The sequence below is a fragment of the Anser anser genome, assembly GCF_964211835.1.
Source record: "Anser anser genome assembly, chromosome: 16".
Classification (NCBI taxonomy): Eukaryota; Metazoa; Chordata; class Aves; order Anseriformes; family Anatidae; genus Anser; species Anser anser.
In genome coordinates, this window is record NC_139737.1 from 5290165 (window position 1) to 5305630 (window position 15466).

Here is a 15466-nt window from a genome sequence, read left to right on the forward strand (position 1 = left end):
TGCAATTCAGAATATGTCCTCATTTGCATATAAATAAAACCAGGGACTTGATATACCATCATTTCTGACTCATTTGCAGTACATCCCTTTTTACTACTGTCATCCAGAAGTGAAACAAGCCTGTTTCTAAGACCAGCACCTTCAGGAAAAAAAAAAAAAAAAGTGGGAGGCAAAGCATTAATGCTTGTGACTGGGACCAACAGTCCTCTGGCCAAAACTTGTAGGATAGCTTAATTTGCTGTTGTGTGTGATAACGGTATGCAACTCAGAAATTCCAGACTGTGTCTAAGGAAAATTGGGTGTTCTCAATGTCAGAATCTGCTTTAAAAAAGTTACAATTACTGCTTTTTAGGAGTTACTTACAGAATTGAAAATGACCTTTCCATATAGGCAGTTATACTCAACGGTATTCTGATCTGAACTCAGATTAAGGAAATTTTAATCCATGCACTTTCTAACTTTTTTGCATCCTCAACAATGTTATTATAGTCTGTCCATGTGTAATTAATATACAGTTTTCTTTTTGAATGGAAATGAAGCTATCATGCAAACTTAAAAATCCAAAACCAGAATCATTTTTGCAAGTCAGATTTCATGTTCATTGTGATACCCTTGGCTATGGTAGTTTGTCTGCTGCTCAGATCACATTTCACGCAAGAGACAGAATATAAAAATAAGCTCTATTTACTGCTCTATAAGCAATATATATAAGCAATAAGCATTGCAGCATTATCAAGTAATAAAGGACCTACACACAATTTATCATACTTCTTGTTTGGAAGGCCTTCTAGGTGATAAATATTTTAATGAAATTCAATATGCTGCAGGTGCATCAGCATGAAATGAATGGATGGTGATGTCTATGTATCAGCAAACACATGAACAAAAATATTCTCAAAACTTTCAGTTAATTTGCAGTCCAACTAGAAACACTTGAAGTCAATATAGGTCAGAAAAATAAATCCATATACCAAACTAACTCCTACCCTCTTGGGACTAAACCCTGCCCTGTGCTCTATGAAGCATAAACATAATTGTACTTCACTCACTGAAAGGAAAAAAATATTCTTTATTAAATAATCTTGTGATTATTATGTAGTGCTTTGAAAATAAAAAAACACTGCTTGAGCCCTAAATATTATTAGCTTTTTCAGAACATCAGCTCCAAACTTGCCACTCCCCATTTCCTTCTCTCCTAACTCTCTTCATTCATGTCATCAGAAGGCATCTTATTTTCAGCAACAACTACTCACTTTTTTTTTTTAATGCTGCTGGATGTGCAGAACTACTGTTGAGGTTGCTTGGCAACTAGTGAGATGCATCAGAGAGATAAAGTCCAGAATGAATGGAATTGAAGAGAACTATATTTGGTTTCATTAAGAGATACTGATGCACTCAAACCGTACCAATTTGAATTTTCCACAATAAGGTGAAATTTTGCTATTTCTTTCAAAAACACAGAGTCCCACTAAATCCATTAAGCCAGCTCCTCAGACACATGTATGTCTGCCTAAATGGAAGATGACTTTTACCTGTGTTAGGGGCTTGGTACAGCAAGGAACACTGACGTATAGCAAACATCTGGGAAACTTTTAACCCAGGGAGGGTAACTGCATATTTCAGTCTGCCTTTCAGTGTACCACAGGCTGCTGTGCTTCTCCATATACTTTAATATCAAGTTGAAATTTCAAATGAAACAATTTTGACCTGCAGGTCCCAATTTGTTACATGCTATGCACAAGTAACAAGCAAGAAATTAGATGATATTGAGCACCCATGACTCCTACAATGGCAGAGAACCGATTAGAAAAAGTAGGCCTTTCTTATCTCAAGCTCTTCAATAAATTTTCTCTGGATCATGTGAGTAAGAATCAACCCGTGTGTCACGAAAGAGGATCTTCTAACATCACCTCCGATCCTGTCTCATCTTTGATAGGCTTCTTGTTTTCCAAGGCCAGAACGGCCACCAGGAGCAGGCACACTTGTGGCAGGGAAGCTGCATCTCCATAAACTGGATTGAAGTTCAGTTTAAAAATATTGACTTATCTTTCTCTAAGAGAGCTAAAGCAAGGCTTTCGTATCCGAACACATTATTTCACTTAAAGTATCTCTACTGGTAAGGAACTAAATCTCACTCATACCTTTTTTTTTTTTTTTTTGTATCTTTCTCACATAGCAGTACCTCTACATGTAAATGACATCACGTATAAACATCCTGTTTATGAACCCGGTACAATTCCTGGGGTCCTTCTTTTAAATCCTTCCCAGCAGTTCCACATCCTTCATGAAGTACAGACATGGGCTATACCATTTTAATAACGTTCTTATCGGTGTTGAGGTCTACTTTATTACTTACGCTTCACTTTTCCCTTTTTTTATACATCCAAGCCTACATTTGTCTTTTTGCCACAAGAAAGCAAACTCCCCTAACTAATTGACTTCCAAGGCCTTTTCCAATTTTACAGATAAAATCTACATTCTGACTCCTGTGAGACTGTCTTGCATTCAGCTGTATTAAAACAAATTTATGAAGTACAACTTTTAAACATGTTATTCAGATCACCCTATAAAGAGTAACCTGACCTTCCCAGTGTTAACTACAGCCAGTTTGCAGGGAGGGGTTTTAGACTGAATCAGACTGGCAATCTAAGGAATGACTTTATATACTTAACCAGTAGTTCCCTGGAGGCTTTCCAAGAAGTGGTCCCCCTCACTGCCTCTATTAACCACCGTACTGAGATCTATCAGTAAGCCAACTTTTAAATTGCTGTAATATATACATTGGTAATTCCACACAATGAAGTTTTTAAAATTAAAATATAATGCGATTACATCAAATGGCAGAAAAAAAAAACACAATGGTATCAAACAAGTTGATTTTAATCAATCAGATCTATCATCTTCCTGAAGAGGCACAGGTCGATTCAACAACATCTCCCTAGGTACGCAGCTATGCTGACTATTAATGGTGTTCTCCCTATACACCCTGGTTGTAAGAAACCATCATAATTTAAAGAAAAAAAAAACAGCATATCTGCCCATAGTTGATGCCAAGCATCTAGGTACTCTCTTACTTCAAGGAACAGAATCACTTCCCTTTTTCTAAGAATTATAAAAAATTTAACATTAGTGTTTCCCATAGCTTCTCATACAGTTCCTTTGGGATTCTTGTCCATTATTTATTCTTGTTTTGAAAATATCCATATTCTAACAGATGCTCCTGATACTTGCCTTTGTCACAAATTCTAAACTTCCTTTTCTATTTTCAGCATTGCATAGGATGGATACATCCTCCTTTTTTGTTTGTAAGGAATAAAATACCTATAGAATATTTTTGGCCTCTCTACACAACTTTGCATCATTTTACTTTCTGCATTCAGTAACAAATCTGTGCCCAACCAAATTATTAGACGTAAAACTTTTCATACTGTTTTCATATTGTCCTATGGGTTTTTTCCAAAACTATCAGAAGGGAATCTACGAATTAGAGATCTCAGTGGGTTCCAGCTATCTCCAGAGAGAAGTAATAATGTAAGATTTGACATGTAAAATTTTATTCTAAGACCAAATTGGTATAACATTCCTTTTCTGTCTAAGGGAGATAAATCTATGTAGGCCTCACTTCTTTTTTTTTTTTTTTAAATAACATGTGCATATTAAATGTTACTTATGAACATCATCTACGACTGTCACTTGCATCTACTTCCCCTTCTCCCTCCCTGCCACCCTCCCCCTCTCAGACAACCCTAGGTTTCTAAAGTCTGAAAAAAAATGTGGAAAAAACAGCTAACTAGTACGCTGCCTTTTTTTTTTTTTGTAATAAATCCTAGGATTGTACAAAATAGTCAGAAATGCTTTAGCAAACTCAGTCTTTTTTTTTTTTTTATACTCTCTTCTAGCACTTTACGTTTTAATGCTAGCAAAAAGATATTGAGGTAACAGGACACTATGAAGTTCTCCAGTGATAAACATAAGGAAAGTAAACATATGATTGCATAAGATGCAATTACATAAAATGAAGACTGTCCAATTAGGTGAAGGCAAAACACAGTGGCAGTACGGGGCATCCTGTATTCCCAATGGCTCCCTGAAACTAGAGTCCAGTGACACAGCTCACTCCCATTTTCAATTCAAGAAACTAAATGGCAAAATAATTACGCTTGCTATTTTTATGTACGTGATTGTGTATCTCCAGTTATAAACTGTATTTTTATCTACAACGTTCAGCTAAGCAGAACGTGTTCCTTTGAGTAACTATTTTGAAACATTATTAAGCGTTTTTACATACCGAAAGTAAGAAGTTGCATCTAATTTACAGGCATAGATCGCACTAGGCTTCAAAACCACTACTGAAAATTTAATAACTTCCTACTCCATAGAAATTTAACAACAACAACAAGAAATCCCATAAAGCAAATCTTCCAGTAAGTTGCATAACAGGGTTGCCATAAATTACAATGAAACAAAATATCAAAAACATTTAACTTAAACTCCTTACTGACACTGACCTCCGAAAGTGCAGGTGAGGACAGCGGAGCTGGGGCTGCTCTCCCTGAGCACCCCGCAGCCAGGCGCTGGTGCAGCCGCCTGCAGCAGGGTGTTACTCGCTCCCTGAGAGCCCCTCGTACTTCGTGGAGCGTTTCTTCTCCCCCTTTTCTCTTTCGTTTAATGAGAAAAACATTTCCTCAGCTTTGCACTGTGCGTAGTTTTTTTCCCATGAAAAACACAGTGCTGTTGTTATTTTCTCATTTCAGACAACCAAAACGATGAAGTAAAATTTACTGAGTAAATTTTTTGCAGCAAATGCTGTTCTTGTGATAACAATCTTTTGCTTATTAAAAAAAAAAATATTGCCACTATAAGCTTTCACCTTTATCTTAAATGGTCTTAAACTGTGAAAGTAATACAAAATATCCAAAGCCATGCCAATCACTGTTACGCAATTAAATTAAAATTCTTGAAATGAAATAGTTTAACTTTTCCACAGCAATGACAGTAACTCAAATTTAGCTAGCATATTTATTTTTATGTTAAGTTACCAGAGTTAAAAACAGATATTCCCCAGTTTGCTGTGTTTACTGTACTTAGTGTCCCACTAGACATTTTTTTGCCTAATAAAAAAAATTAAAAACCAAACAAGAGGTGTCCCTTCTCATTACAAACTTGAGGAAGAAACCTGCTTTGCTAATACTGGCTTCCTTTCAGCATTTCATGTAACATAAATGTTAATATTAATTAGAAATAATCATAGCAAAGCAGAATTAAAATATCTTAACCTGAAGGAAACAAAATGGTATCTACACACATAGACCGGCAGAGAAGCCTGGAGTATTTAAATCACAGTGATTAAGAAGGCAATAGGAAATCCCCCAGCTAGCTGTTAAGTTGCCATTCAAGGCTAAATGTAACACCTACTGGGACTGCAGTGCACCTCAGAAGGAAATACTGCACACCTCTGCCTGCTCCATTAGTTCAGCACTCCTGGGAGGCTAGAAGGGTGCAGCTGGGAGAGATGATTATTTTCTGGTGCCTTAACTAAAAAGACAAGTGAACACAATGACTTATTAAATAGCCCTTTGGAGAATATAGTCAGCAACAAGTAGCTAATAGACACTGTCACAAGCCTTCTCATACTTCTGTAATAACAAACATCTTAAAACAGAACGTCTCATCATGACATTCCCCTACTACATTCCTAAAAAAGCAGATAATTTTGTCCCTTAGCTGTCAAGAGCATACCTTGATGCATTGTTGTTTCTACGTAACCGAGCTCTTCCTTAAATTAAATTTAAATTCCTCGTAAATAATTCTAATTAACTATATGTTTACATTACAGGACAGTTATAGAAATAATGTTTAAAAGCTGGTGCTACACTTGCACTATATTCTAAACACTCTTGTATGTACTAAGAACTCAAGATTCAATTGTCAGGCAGAGGGCATATTGTTTTTGATACATAAGGATTAAAGTTACATTAAAAAAATCCCTCATCAGTGGAAATTCCTTCATTTCAACTCGAGAGCTTTGAACGACCAAGATTAGGGTGAACAATTTATGTATTTCACTTCTTCATCAGAGATGAGACTTAGGCAGCTCTAATATACAAATGCATGATGCATCTAAAACTAAAGATAGAGATAAATTTGCCTGTTGGATTATACTTCAGACCATCAGCTATGTCTGCCTTCATCTAGAAGGCACTCTGGAAGGACGCTTACAAAATCGTAACAGAAGAAGCGTTTTTCAGCTGTTTTCTCTCAGTCCCTCTGATACCGTTGCCCAACTTCAACCAAGTTTGACAGAGTTGCTGTTGCAGAGATTAATTTCCCATAGTGGAAATCAGAGGCTGAGTAGAGGAGAGACCAAAATTAGAGCTCCAGTGAGGAAAAGCAGCATGAGTGCATGCAGTTCTAAACCAGCCACAGCACGTGCTGACTTTCATCCAGGCAGCAGGAAAAGCAGAAAAAAAAAAAAGATAAAGGACAGCATGATCCAAGAGTATTTAAGGACCAGTGTTGCAGAGAACATCAGGGACATAGATTAGAACAAGGACTGTATCAGGTGGAGGAAACAGGAGATACCTTGACAGCTCTAGTACCACGGGGAGAACTGCTGACTGGGACTATTGCAGAAAAGATTTGGGAGAGACGGAACACGTTATAGAAATCAGACTGAGCTCAGAACCCACTACCCACAGAACAGTTTATTTTCTGCTTCGAAAAGGTTGAAGAAAAAATGCAAGCTTTGTAAACAGCCAATGGAGGGGTTATTTTATTTTTTTAAACCAAAACTAATGGGTAAAATCCCACAGCTACCATCAAAAGTCAAATCCTCCCAGATCCATTCACAATGTTTTCCACTTAGTTAAGTCCTAAACTTTCTTCTTTCTCTTTTGCTTCTCAGATTACATCACCCATGCTTATTACACTCTTCATACTCATTACTGTCCAAACTCACTAAAACCATCTATACGGCTTTCTACACTATGTTGATAGCTGCCTATGCATATTTAAAAAGCTTTTGTCAAATCTAAACCTCAAAACAAATAAAGCCACTGCTGTATTTTTGGCCAGTCCCTTTACATGCCAAATCATGTATGCAGGATTCAGTTCTTAATTACAGTATTTACTCACTGTTGGTACAGTCTTGACTTTTGACAAAACTCAATTACACAACTGTGTCAGTTCTTAGGACAAGACCTAAAATAGACTGAAATACATATCCTCCGCCCACACCTTAACTTTACGGTCTGTGGCACAAATTTCTATCAAAACCAGCAACTACTCATTCAGCTGGATCAGAACTTTGCGTGGTCTGAGCGGACGTGTACACACAGCTTTTCCAGCACAGTGACACCCCATCTGGGTCCTGGAACAGGAGCTGAGAAAGAAATGCTCCCCGACTCAAGCCTGCAGAAGCCTCCTGACACACATTGCAGTGCAAAAAAAATATGTACCAAGCCTCCCCCCCAGTTTTTCAGTGTTACTCAAACAAACAGAAATATATATTTTTTTGCTAGTAGGGTTAAAATACAATAAAGTCTGTTTCTTGGCAAGAAATTGACGCGACTACTCCAAAAACATAGTATTGGTACACAAATCTAAGTGAACTGTAAGAACAGGGCAACAATGCTTGTGTATACAAACTAACATTAACCATTAGAAGGGAAATCATTATTTTAAAAGACATAATTATAAATATTATACTCTTTTTTTCCTCAATCATAACATTAACTTCCCTTCTTTAAATTCACACACACAAAACGACTAAAGCTAGAAAACAAAACACAGAATCAGACAGAAAAAAGCAAACTTACTAAGACAGGAATCATTTCAGTCACAAAGAGATTAATAAAGACCAATCTCCCTAGTTAATGTCATTTACTGGTTTATGTGACATAATAGTACTGCAGTTCAATTTGTAGTGGAACAGATGTATACAGAAAAGATTTGAAAGCATCAACATCTACTTTTCCCTCCTCACCAGACTATTGAATCTATGTGAAAAAGGAGAAGAAAATTTCCAAAAGTTTAAGAGTTGATTTGCTTTACTTAATTTTGGTACTAAGAGAAAATAATTTTTAATAGTACATGAGAAAAGCAAATATATTTGTCATCCAAGTCTTGAAAATAAAGTTATTCAGTTCTGCCTCTACCATCACCATTAATGGATTTCATAAATACACAAACTCCTATTCAGCAGTTCATAATACCAGTTTATGAAATAAGGTCATCATTATACATCATCATTTGGGAAACGGAGGCTCAGGATAGTTATTTGAAGTCCCCTATAACCTCAAGACTTCCTGAATCCTAAATACTATCCAAACTTACTAATCACAAAGGCATATTCCCCTTATTTGTCAGTCTCCATAGTGAATTTCGTAAGTTGCATTTCAACAATTTATTTCTATCTAAATATTTCTGTTTGTCCCAGATTTTCCCATGACACTTCAGAATTGTCTATTACCCTTGCCAATTTCCCACTTTCTAAAATCACGCATGACAATGACGCTCTATCTTTAGAGCCTGTCAGCCAAACCCACAGTGATCAGAGGGGAAAGACGACCAAAACAACAAAAAAAACTCAGTGAAAGGCCATCATCTTAGAAGCAAAGAACCCTAGTCCCCAGATAGCACAGAAAAGAGGTTTTTCTTTCCTCTTTTCAACCTGAATTATGCATTTACACTAATTTCACCAACTACAGTGTTTACTCCTCCTGCCTTCCCTCTTCCATTATTAATCCTTTCTGGCTCATATAGATTAGCACCTGAACTTCTGCACAGTTTAAAAAAAATTTTAGCTCCACCTTTTCAGTGGATGCTAACAAAATGCAGTACACGACAGCAGAGACCTATCCCCCTGGAACAGCCTCATGAAAAGACAGCTGAAGTGTTGAGGAGGGAGGGAAGGAAAGGAAGGGAAGTCACAGGCTTCCTGCTATTACGAGCCAAATTTAAACCTTTTCTACATCACGAGGGGCCCTGCTGTTGGCAGTAACGCAAAGAGTAGAAAAATTGGTTGATACGGTGTCTTCATCATGCTTAAAAGGCAGCTCTTCCATGTTAAAGATTAGGCACACCGGAAGAATACTGCTTGGAAGCACAATCCCTGTCGTTTATGAAATTGCTGCAGGAATACGTCAGTCAACAGCAAGGCCAACTTCAGCTGTTCTGCGAGTGCTGCAAGTGGGCAAAGACCTTCCAAAAACTCCCTCCAGAACAACGTGTGCTGTAGACCACACCTTGCTTCTCCAATATTCTGCCCTGCTTACCAGTGCCACAGTGCTGTTACCTGCTGTGCGCCGCCCTCAGAACAGACACAGAAGAAATATTTCTGCCTCTAGCCCAATTACGGTTTATAAAAGGAACATTTTTTTTTAAAACCAGCCTTTACCGTAGTTAACTTAGCTAAAACTTTAACCACCTTCAAATTCACCTTAGCATTGTTAACTATTAAGCACATTAATTACCTGGAACACTCGATTCCATACATTTCCTCAAATAACTAATTAGGTAAAATGATCAAGGACTGGAATCCCAAAGGAAATTCTTCTGGTTTTGTAGAACTACATAGATTTCGCCTTGCTCAATGCCACAACTCTACACAAGGCCAATTAACATAAATGTGTGTGACAACCGTCCCTTCATCTATTTACAGGCAGAACCTTAAGAAGAAAACAAAAAGTCCCCACACTCACTAAAGGAAGCTAGTGAATTTAGCACTGGATATCCTGTGCAGTCACCAGAAATTAAGAGTATTTGAAGAAATAGTGAAGAAAAATACACTGAAGAAAAACTTTTGATTCTCTTGTTTTTAGCATGTTAGACATTCTTCATAGCAGGTATCCTCTTTCTGCTTCAAAGATCAATTATCAGAGGACAACCAAATCAAAGGCAAACAAGCTTTAGATAGGACTTTAAACTAGATTTCTTTCAAGCCACATGATGAAGCTGCATCAACAGAAATAATTCAAAACTACATTTATGTACATGGACACTAACACTGAAGACCATCTTCACCTCCAGCATACTAGCCTTTACAATCTCTCTGCTGTTACGCATCACATCACGTGTGGTGCTGTATGCGAACATATTTAATGTTTCTGTCAAAAGTCCTAGAATATAAAAGAAGTAATGCTTTACTTTTCTTACCCTTCCAAAACAATTCTACGCTCTCTCTCACGTTAGCTAAATCCCACATTATTTTTCCAGCGCATAAGTAGGGAAGAAAGGGAAAGAATCAGGAAAAAAAAAAGCAGGGAAAACAAGACAGCACAGGAACAGTTAGTTACTTTGAAGAAAAATGCGAGTTATTTAAGGACTAATGTGTATCTTGCAAGAACTTCAAAACACTGAAAGACAGCCCTCTCCTCCTATGTAAAGAGTATGTTATGATCTTCTGATTGTTTTTGGCAATGAGAACCAAAAAGTAGACTAATTACAACTTGTATATTTTATATTTACTGCTTCTTAATTTTGATTATAATATACCTGAATGTTCCTGAATATATACTCCCCACAAAGGCCTGCAAGACAATACACCACAGGGTGGACAACCTGTGGCTCCTGAGCTGCGTGCAGCTCCCCAGCAGTTCAAGTGTGGCTCCCATACTGGGGTATGCTACGTGATTGGCAGCAGGGCTGTGCTGGCATAGGGGCTGCAAGGTAATCCAAATCCCTTGCTATGAGAAGACAGAAGCCAGCAGAGGCTGCTGAGGCCAAATTTGCCATGTTGCCCTGGAATCCAGCTGCACGTTCAGCCCAGCCCAAACCTCCAACCCAGAAGTGACATACTCGAGGAATGCAATGCTGCTGCTAATCCCAGAGACTGTCCCAGTCCCTCCCCAGCTCTGCAGGCTATGTACAATGGGCCCCTGGGATCCCAGCCACACAGATTTTGGTATGCAGCTTGCTGAGTTGGGAAAGTTATCCACCAATGGAATACAACTTTCACTAAACACCAGCATCACCTCTTTAACAGCATCTGCATACTTAGAAAACTTAGAACTGTGTTGCTTAAATCGATTGGTATTTTTAAATGTGCCAAGGATCCCTGACTTCCACTTTTACTGATGAATGCTTTACTTAGCACCAGATTTTGAGAGATGCTATATCAAAGACAACTCATACAAATCTTTTAAGTCATGCAAGTCTTTTAAGAGGTCTTTATTAGCAAGAGCAGCCAAAAAATGAAAACTACTCGCAAGTGACAGGACGTAGGAGCAGGCACTTATGAAAAGGAGCTGTCTTGAAAAAGAAAATATTCCCTATAAAGAGGAGCTTAAAAACACGTAGCACACAATGTAGTTTATTATGAATCAGCCTGAAGTTTCTTCCAAAAAGATTCTGTACCTTATCAGGAACTAGTGTTTAGGGATTAGGAAGTATTGTTGAGGCTCCTTAGCTAAACATTTAGCTCAGAATTAACTACTGAAAGGCTAGTGAAAGCTTAATCTTCCCAAAGAGACAAGAGACACAAAATAAATCATACTGACTAGAAAGTAGAAGATGCTAGTACAAAAATACTGTTTGAGAACGAGAAAGACAAAAATAGTCATATCATCTAAAAAAGTTACAAAAAGAAAATAAACTCTGAAATATCAACACCTTAATTCAGTTAGAATTACTTTAGCAAGTTTTGGTACACACACACATGAAGATGCTTGCAAGCAAAAACTAACATCCAGGAAATCTCTTCCCACTCCCTAGCAAAGTTAGATGAGAAGTTAGCAAACAAATCTTTTGTAGACAAAGAACAGGTTTTCATTTTTCTTATATTAATGCCAATCCCCTCCTCACAATTATCAAAAACCTAAATAGATTTTAAGCGTAAAAAGAAAAACTTTTAGAAGCACATTTTATCACAGACATCTGAACAAGCAAACAGAAAACAAAATCTGACCAGTTACCCTAGAAATTCACAGTACCGTCTTATTTTGTGAAGATACAGAAACAAAAGCCCTACTTGCTCTAAATAAAGAAAACTGCATTCATTTTGTGCACTAACAGGAGGCAAGATTACAGCAGTATAAATCAATGTACTATAGCAGAGGTAAATCAGTGTCAGCCATGTTGTGAAAGAAACTGCAGTTTAAAAAAAAAAAATCAAAACACAAAACTTAAGCCGTAATCAAATCAGCTATACTGAACCTTGATACAAACCAGTTTATGCCATTAGCTCTTACTTATTATTGGTGCTTGACTTCTTCAAGTTAATGTCTGTTAATCTTATCTAAAACTACACATCCAAATTCTAGAGACCATGATACAGTAACAAGAAGAAAATATACCAAGATATAAAGCAGAACTAACGATTATTGTGTGGTACACAGAGGTATGGTGAGGTGTAAAGTGAAAAAGAAACAAATGCACTTACTCAGCATTAAATCCATTCACATGCAAGATCCTCATCTGTTTGACTATTGTGCTTTTACCGGATTCACCAGCACCTAGAAAATGAAAGTAAATCAAATTCAGAAGGAAGCATGAGTAATGAAGGGAGATCATTTTTTCTTCACGGTAAAAATTGAGAAAGTTGGTTTTCTCGGTGCAAGAGCGAAAAGTGAAAGAAAAAGAAATAATTGCCACTGGAAACTTCAGTTGTAGCTAAAAATAAATGCCCAGCTCAAGTCATGTGTCAGATCTGAATCTTGGATCATTTCACTGTCCATTTTTCCAGTGTCAACGTTAAAAGCAGATTGCTATGTCTGGCAGGAAAAAGGAAAACTTCAACATTTTATAGGGGACAAGATAGGAAACATCAAAATCTTCTTGCCTTGTCACCACTTTATGATGGAAGGAAAGACTGTCTGAAGTCTATATTAAACAGAAGCATTTTTGTTAGACCCTTAAAATATTTTACGTTTGACTGCAGTTATCACCTCCCAATCATTAAGACCGTAACTTAAATCACACGAAATAAGATATATGGCTACTCACATCTGAAAAAGAAAGGCATCCTCTTTAAGCCTCCACCCGCAAAGCTACAGAAGTCTCCTCTCTAATCCATGTCTTGTAAGCAACCTCCCACCCCCTCTACATGCTCTAAATCAATTACATACCCAACGAGACGCTAAGACCACTTTGCGTGGCTGCATGCTCCAAACTGCCCCCCACAGCTCTCCTCCAATTTCCTCATTACACCTTAAGTACAAAAATAAAAATAATAATTAAAAAAAAACCCTCTCCTCTATTTTCCGTAAGTAGACGTATTCTATTTCTGCCATGCTGCACGGATGCCAATGCACAGGGCAAGTAACTCATCTGCCTATAGTACCCATTTCTCCACGCACACTGAAAAGATCCGAACAGCAGCATTTCATTGAGCTGCTCCACACTGCCAGATAGCTTTCTATATAAAGCAAACATATTTTTGTAAGAGTAGTATCAAAACCTGGTAGAATTTACAAAGATTCTTCTCTGCGTCTCCTGGCTTCTTGTTTATTCCTCTCATTACCCTATGCCTCAACAACAGACACGTATGTCGGAGGCAGAATGGGCACAGAGGTACAGTTTGTATTTATAGGATGCCAGGCCTCTGCTAGCACACACTGACAGCACAAGCCTCCATTTTGAGCCTCGTGTTCAAAATTGTATTTTAGCAGTTATATTTCAAAGTTCATTTTCTGACAGATGCATTCCTCTCTGCTTTCTCCGTTCCTTTCTTTCTCCCTCATGGATTCTTAACAGTCCTGCTCTTCTCTCCATAAAACCTGTTCGCATGTTTTGCCACCGTAATATCAGAACGTTACTCCTTTTTCCTCTCCTTGCTGACTGATGTTTATAAGCACATAGAGAGCAGTTTTTGTCTACAACTCTTTATGCAAGCACCATTTCCCCTTAAACTACTGTTATAATGCGCATACTCTGTCTCTTCCTCTCCCTTTCAGGCATACTGCACCATGCAATAAAGACAGGCGGCAAAATTAATCAAGAATGAGTAGCCTCAGTTAAAAGAGAGACTGGGTCCACTTCACAACTACTAATTATTGAGGAATAGTAGTATATGCTATCTTAATATTTCTATTAACGATAACATTTCAGATGTAACTTTAAATTATGCCTTTTAACCAAAAGCATCAGAAGCCAAAATCTTTACGTTACATACTCCAAAAGAGGGGGAGATTGCTTTTGCTACAAAAGCCAATAGCTTGGCATTGACACACCTGGGTTCTTTGGATCAGATGTAACATCAGTGAACCAAAATTAAGCGTTACTACTAAATTTCTGAATAAATCTATTTCTATAATTGGCAGCTTATTATGGCTCTATTCTTGCAAACAACTATGCATACATTTAACTTCACCACCAAGGATAGTTCCATTAATTTCAGTGAGACTACTCACAGCAGAAGAGGCAAGCACAGATACCAGGCGTGGGGCCTGCAAGGTGTTATAAACCCACTAGAATATTTAGCAGCTCTTCTTTAGTGTTATCTGAACACGACGTGAAAATATTAAGACTACTTTGCACCTTCAAAGCATTTTTTCCATTCCACGTGTCTCATAAAGCCAGTAAACTCAACATAATAGGGACGTGAGCTCTTTCACTTTTTACAAGTCTGTTACAGAATGCCCGCGATTCATGCAGCCACTGTCAGAAACTGCAGCAGCTGAACTATCACATTAACACACACACACAGATGATCTTACAGCCACCACTAAACATCTGCAGAATTTTATTTACAAGTATCTGAACTATTTTTTTAGTCAGCAAAACTAAAGAAAATAAAGAGAAATTTCACTTTAGCCCATCAGGTTTCTATCTTACAGAAGCAACCAACGTGATGACGAATTGTTTCTTTGCATCTAGGCAATGTTCAGCCTCAAATCCCACAGTCTGAGAGTCCCCGAGACCCGAAGTCCAAGTTATCCTGTTAAAAGACTTCTGCTGGAACACCGACGGACTTTTCAGCCTTGCAGGTGCTGCTATAGTTCTAGTTACTTCTCCATTTACGCTCAACCTCCTTCTTCCAAATAGCAATTAAAAGATTTTACCGGTGACAGGACATACCTAAATTCACATCCTTCAAGAATTCTTTTTTTTTTTCCTTCGGCGTTATCTCACAGCAGAAGTGAGTCAGTTCACCGAGGCCTAGCCTCCCCTGCACACTGAAAATCCCGCACAACACTCACAAGCAGTCCCTCCGAGCGACCGAAACAGCCAAGATCCCATAACTGCATCTTATTTGGAAACGCTACCCCAAAACCAGCCTGCCAAATGTTTTCCTGCTCCCTGTTTGACACCGATTTTGAACCTTCCCCTTTCCAAACCCCACGCTGTATTTCCACGGGCACCTCCCGAGAGGCAGGAGGGCAGGTAGCCGACCTGCCCGCCGGGACACCCCACGAAGGCTGCGAGCACTCCGGGCGTTAATATTAATTAACGGCTCGCCAAAACGAGCCCGAGGAGCTCACCGGGGGGACGAGCCCGTGCCCGCGGCCAGGCCGGCACAGCCCGCTCT

At 38.2% G+C, this 15466-nt stretch overlaps 1 protein-coding gene across 5 annotated transcripts in view; it reads right to left on the reverse strand.

Moving 5' to 3' along the window:
* Window positions 1–15466, reverse strand: part of GNAS (GNAS complex locus) — a 151988-nt gene that overhangs the window by 80934 nt on the left and 55588 nt on the right. For 3 of the 5 annotated variants that reach the window (XM_083801790.1, XM_083801791.1, XM_083801793.1), the window contains exon 2: window positions 12380–12452. In XM_083801790.1, coding sequence (XP_083657916.1) covers window positions 12380–12452 — 73 coding nt within the window. Of the gene's footprint in view, window positions 1–12379; window positions 12453–15015; window positions 15114–15466 lie in introns of all 5 variants that reach the window. The other 2 variants (XM_083801792.1, XM_083801789.1) reach the window with 1 other exon arrangement.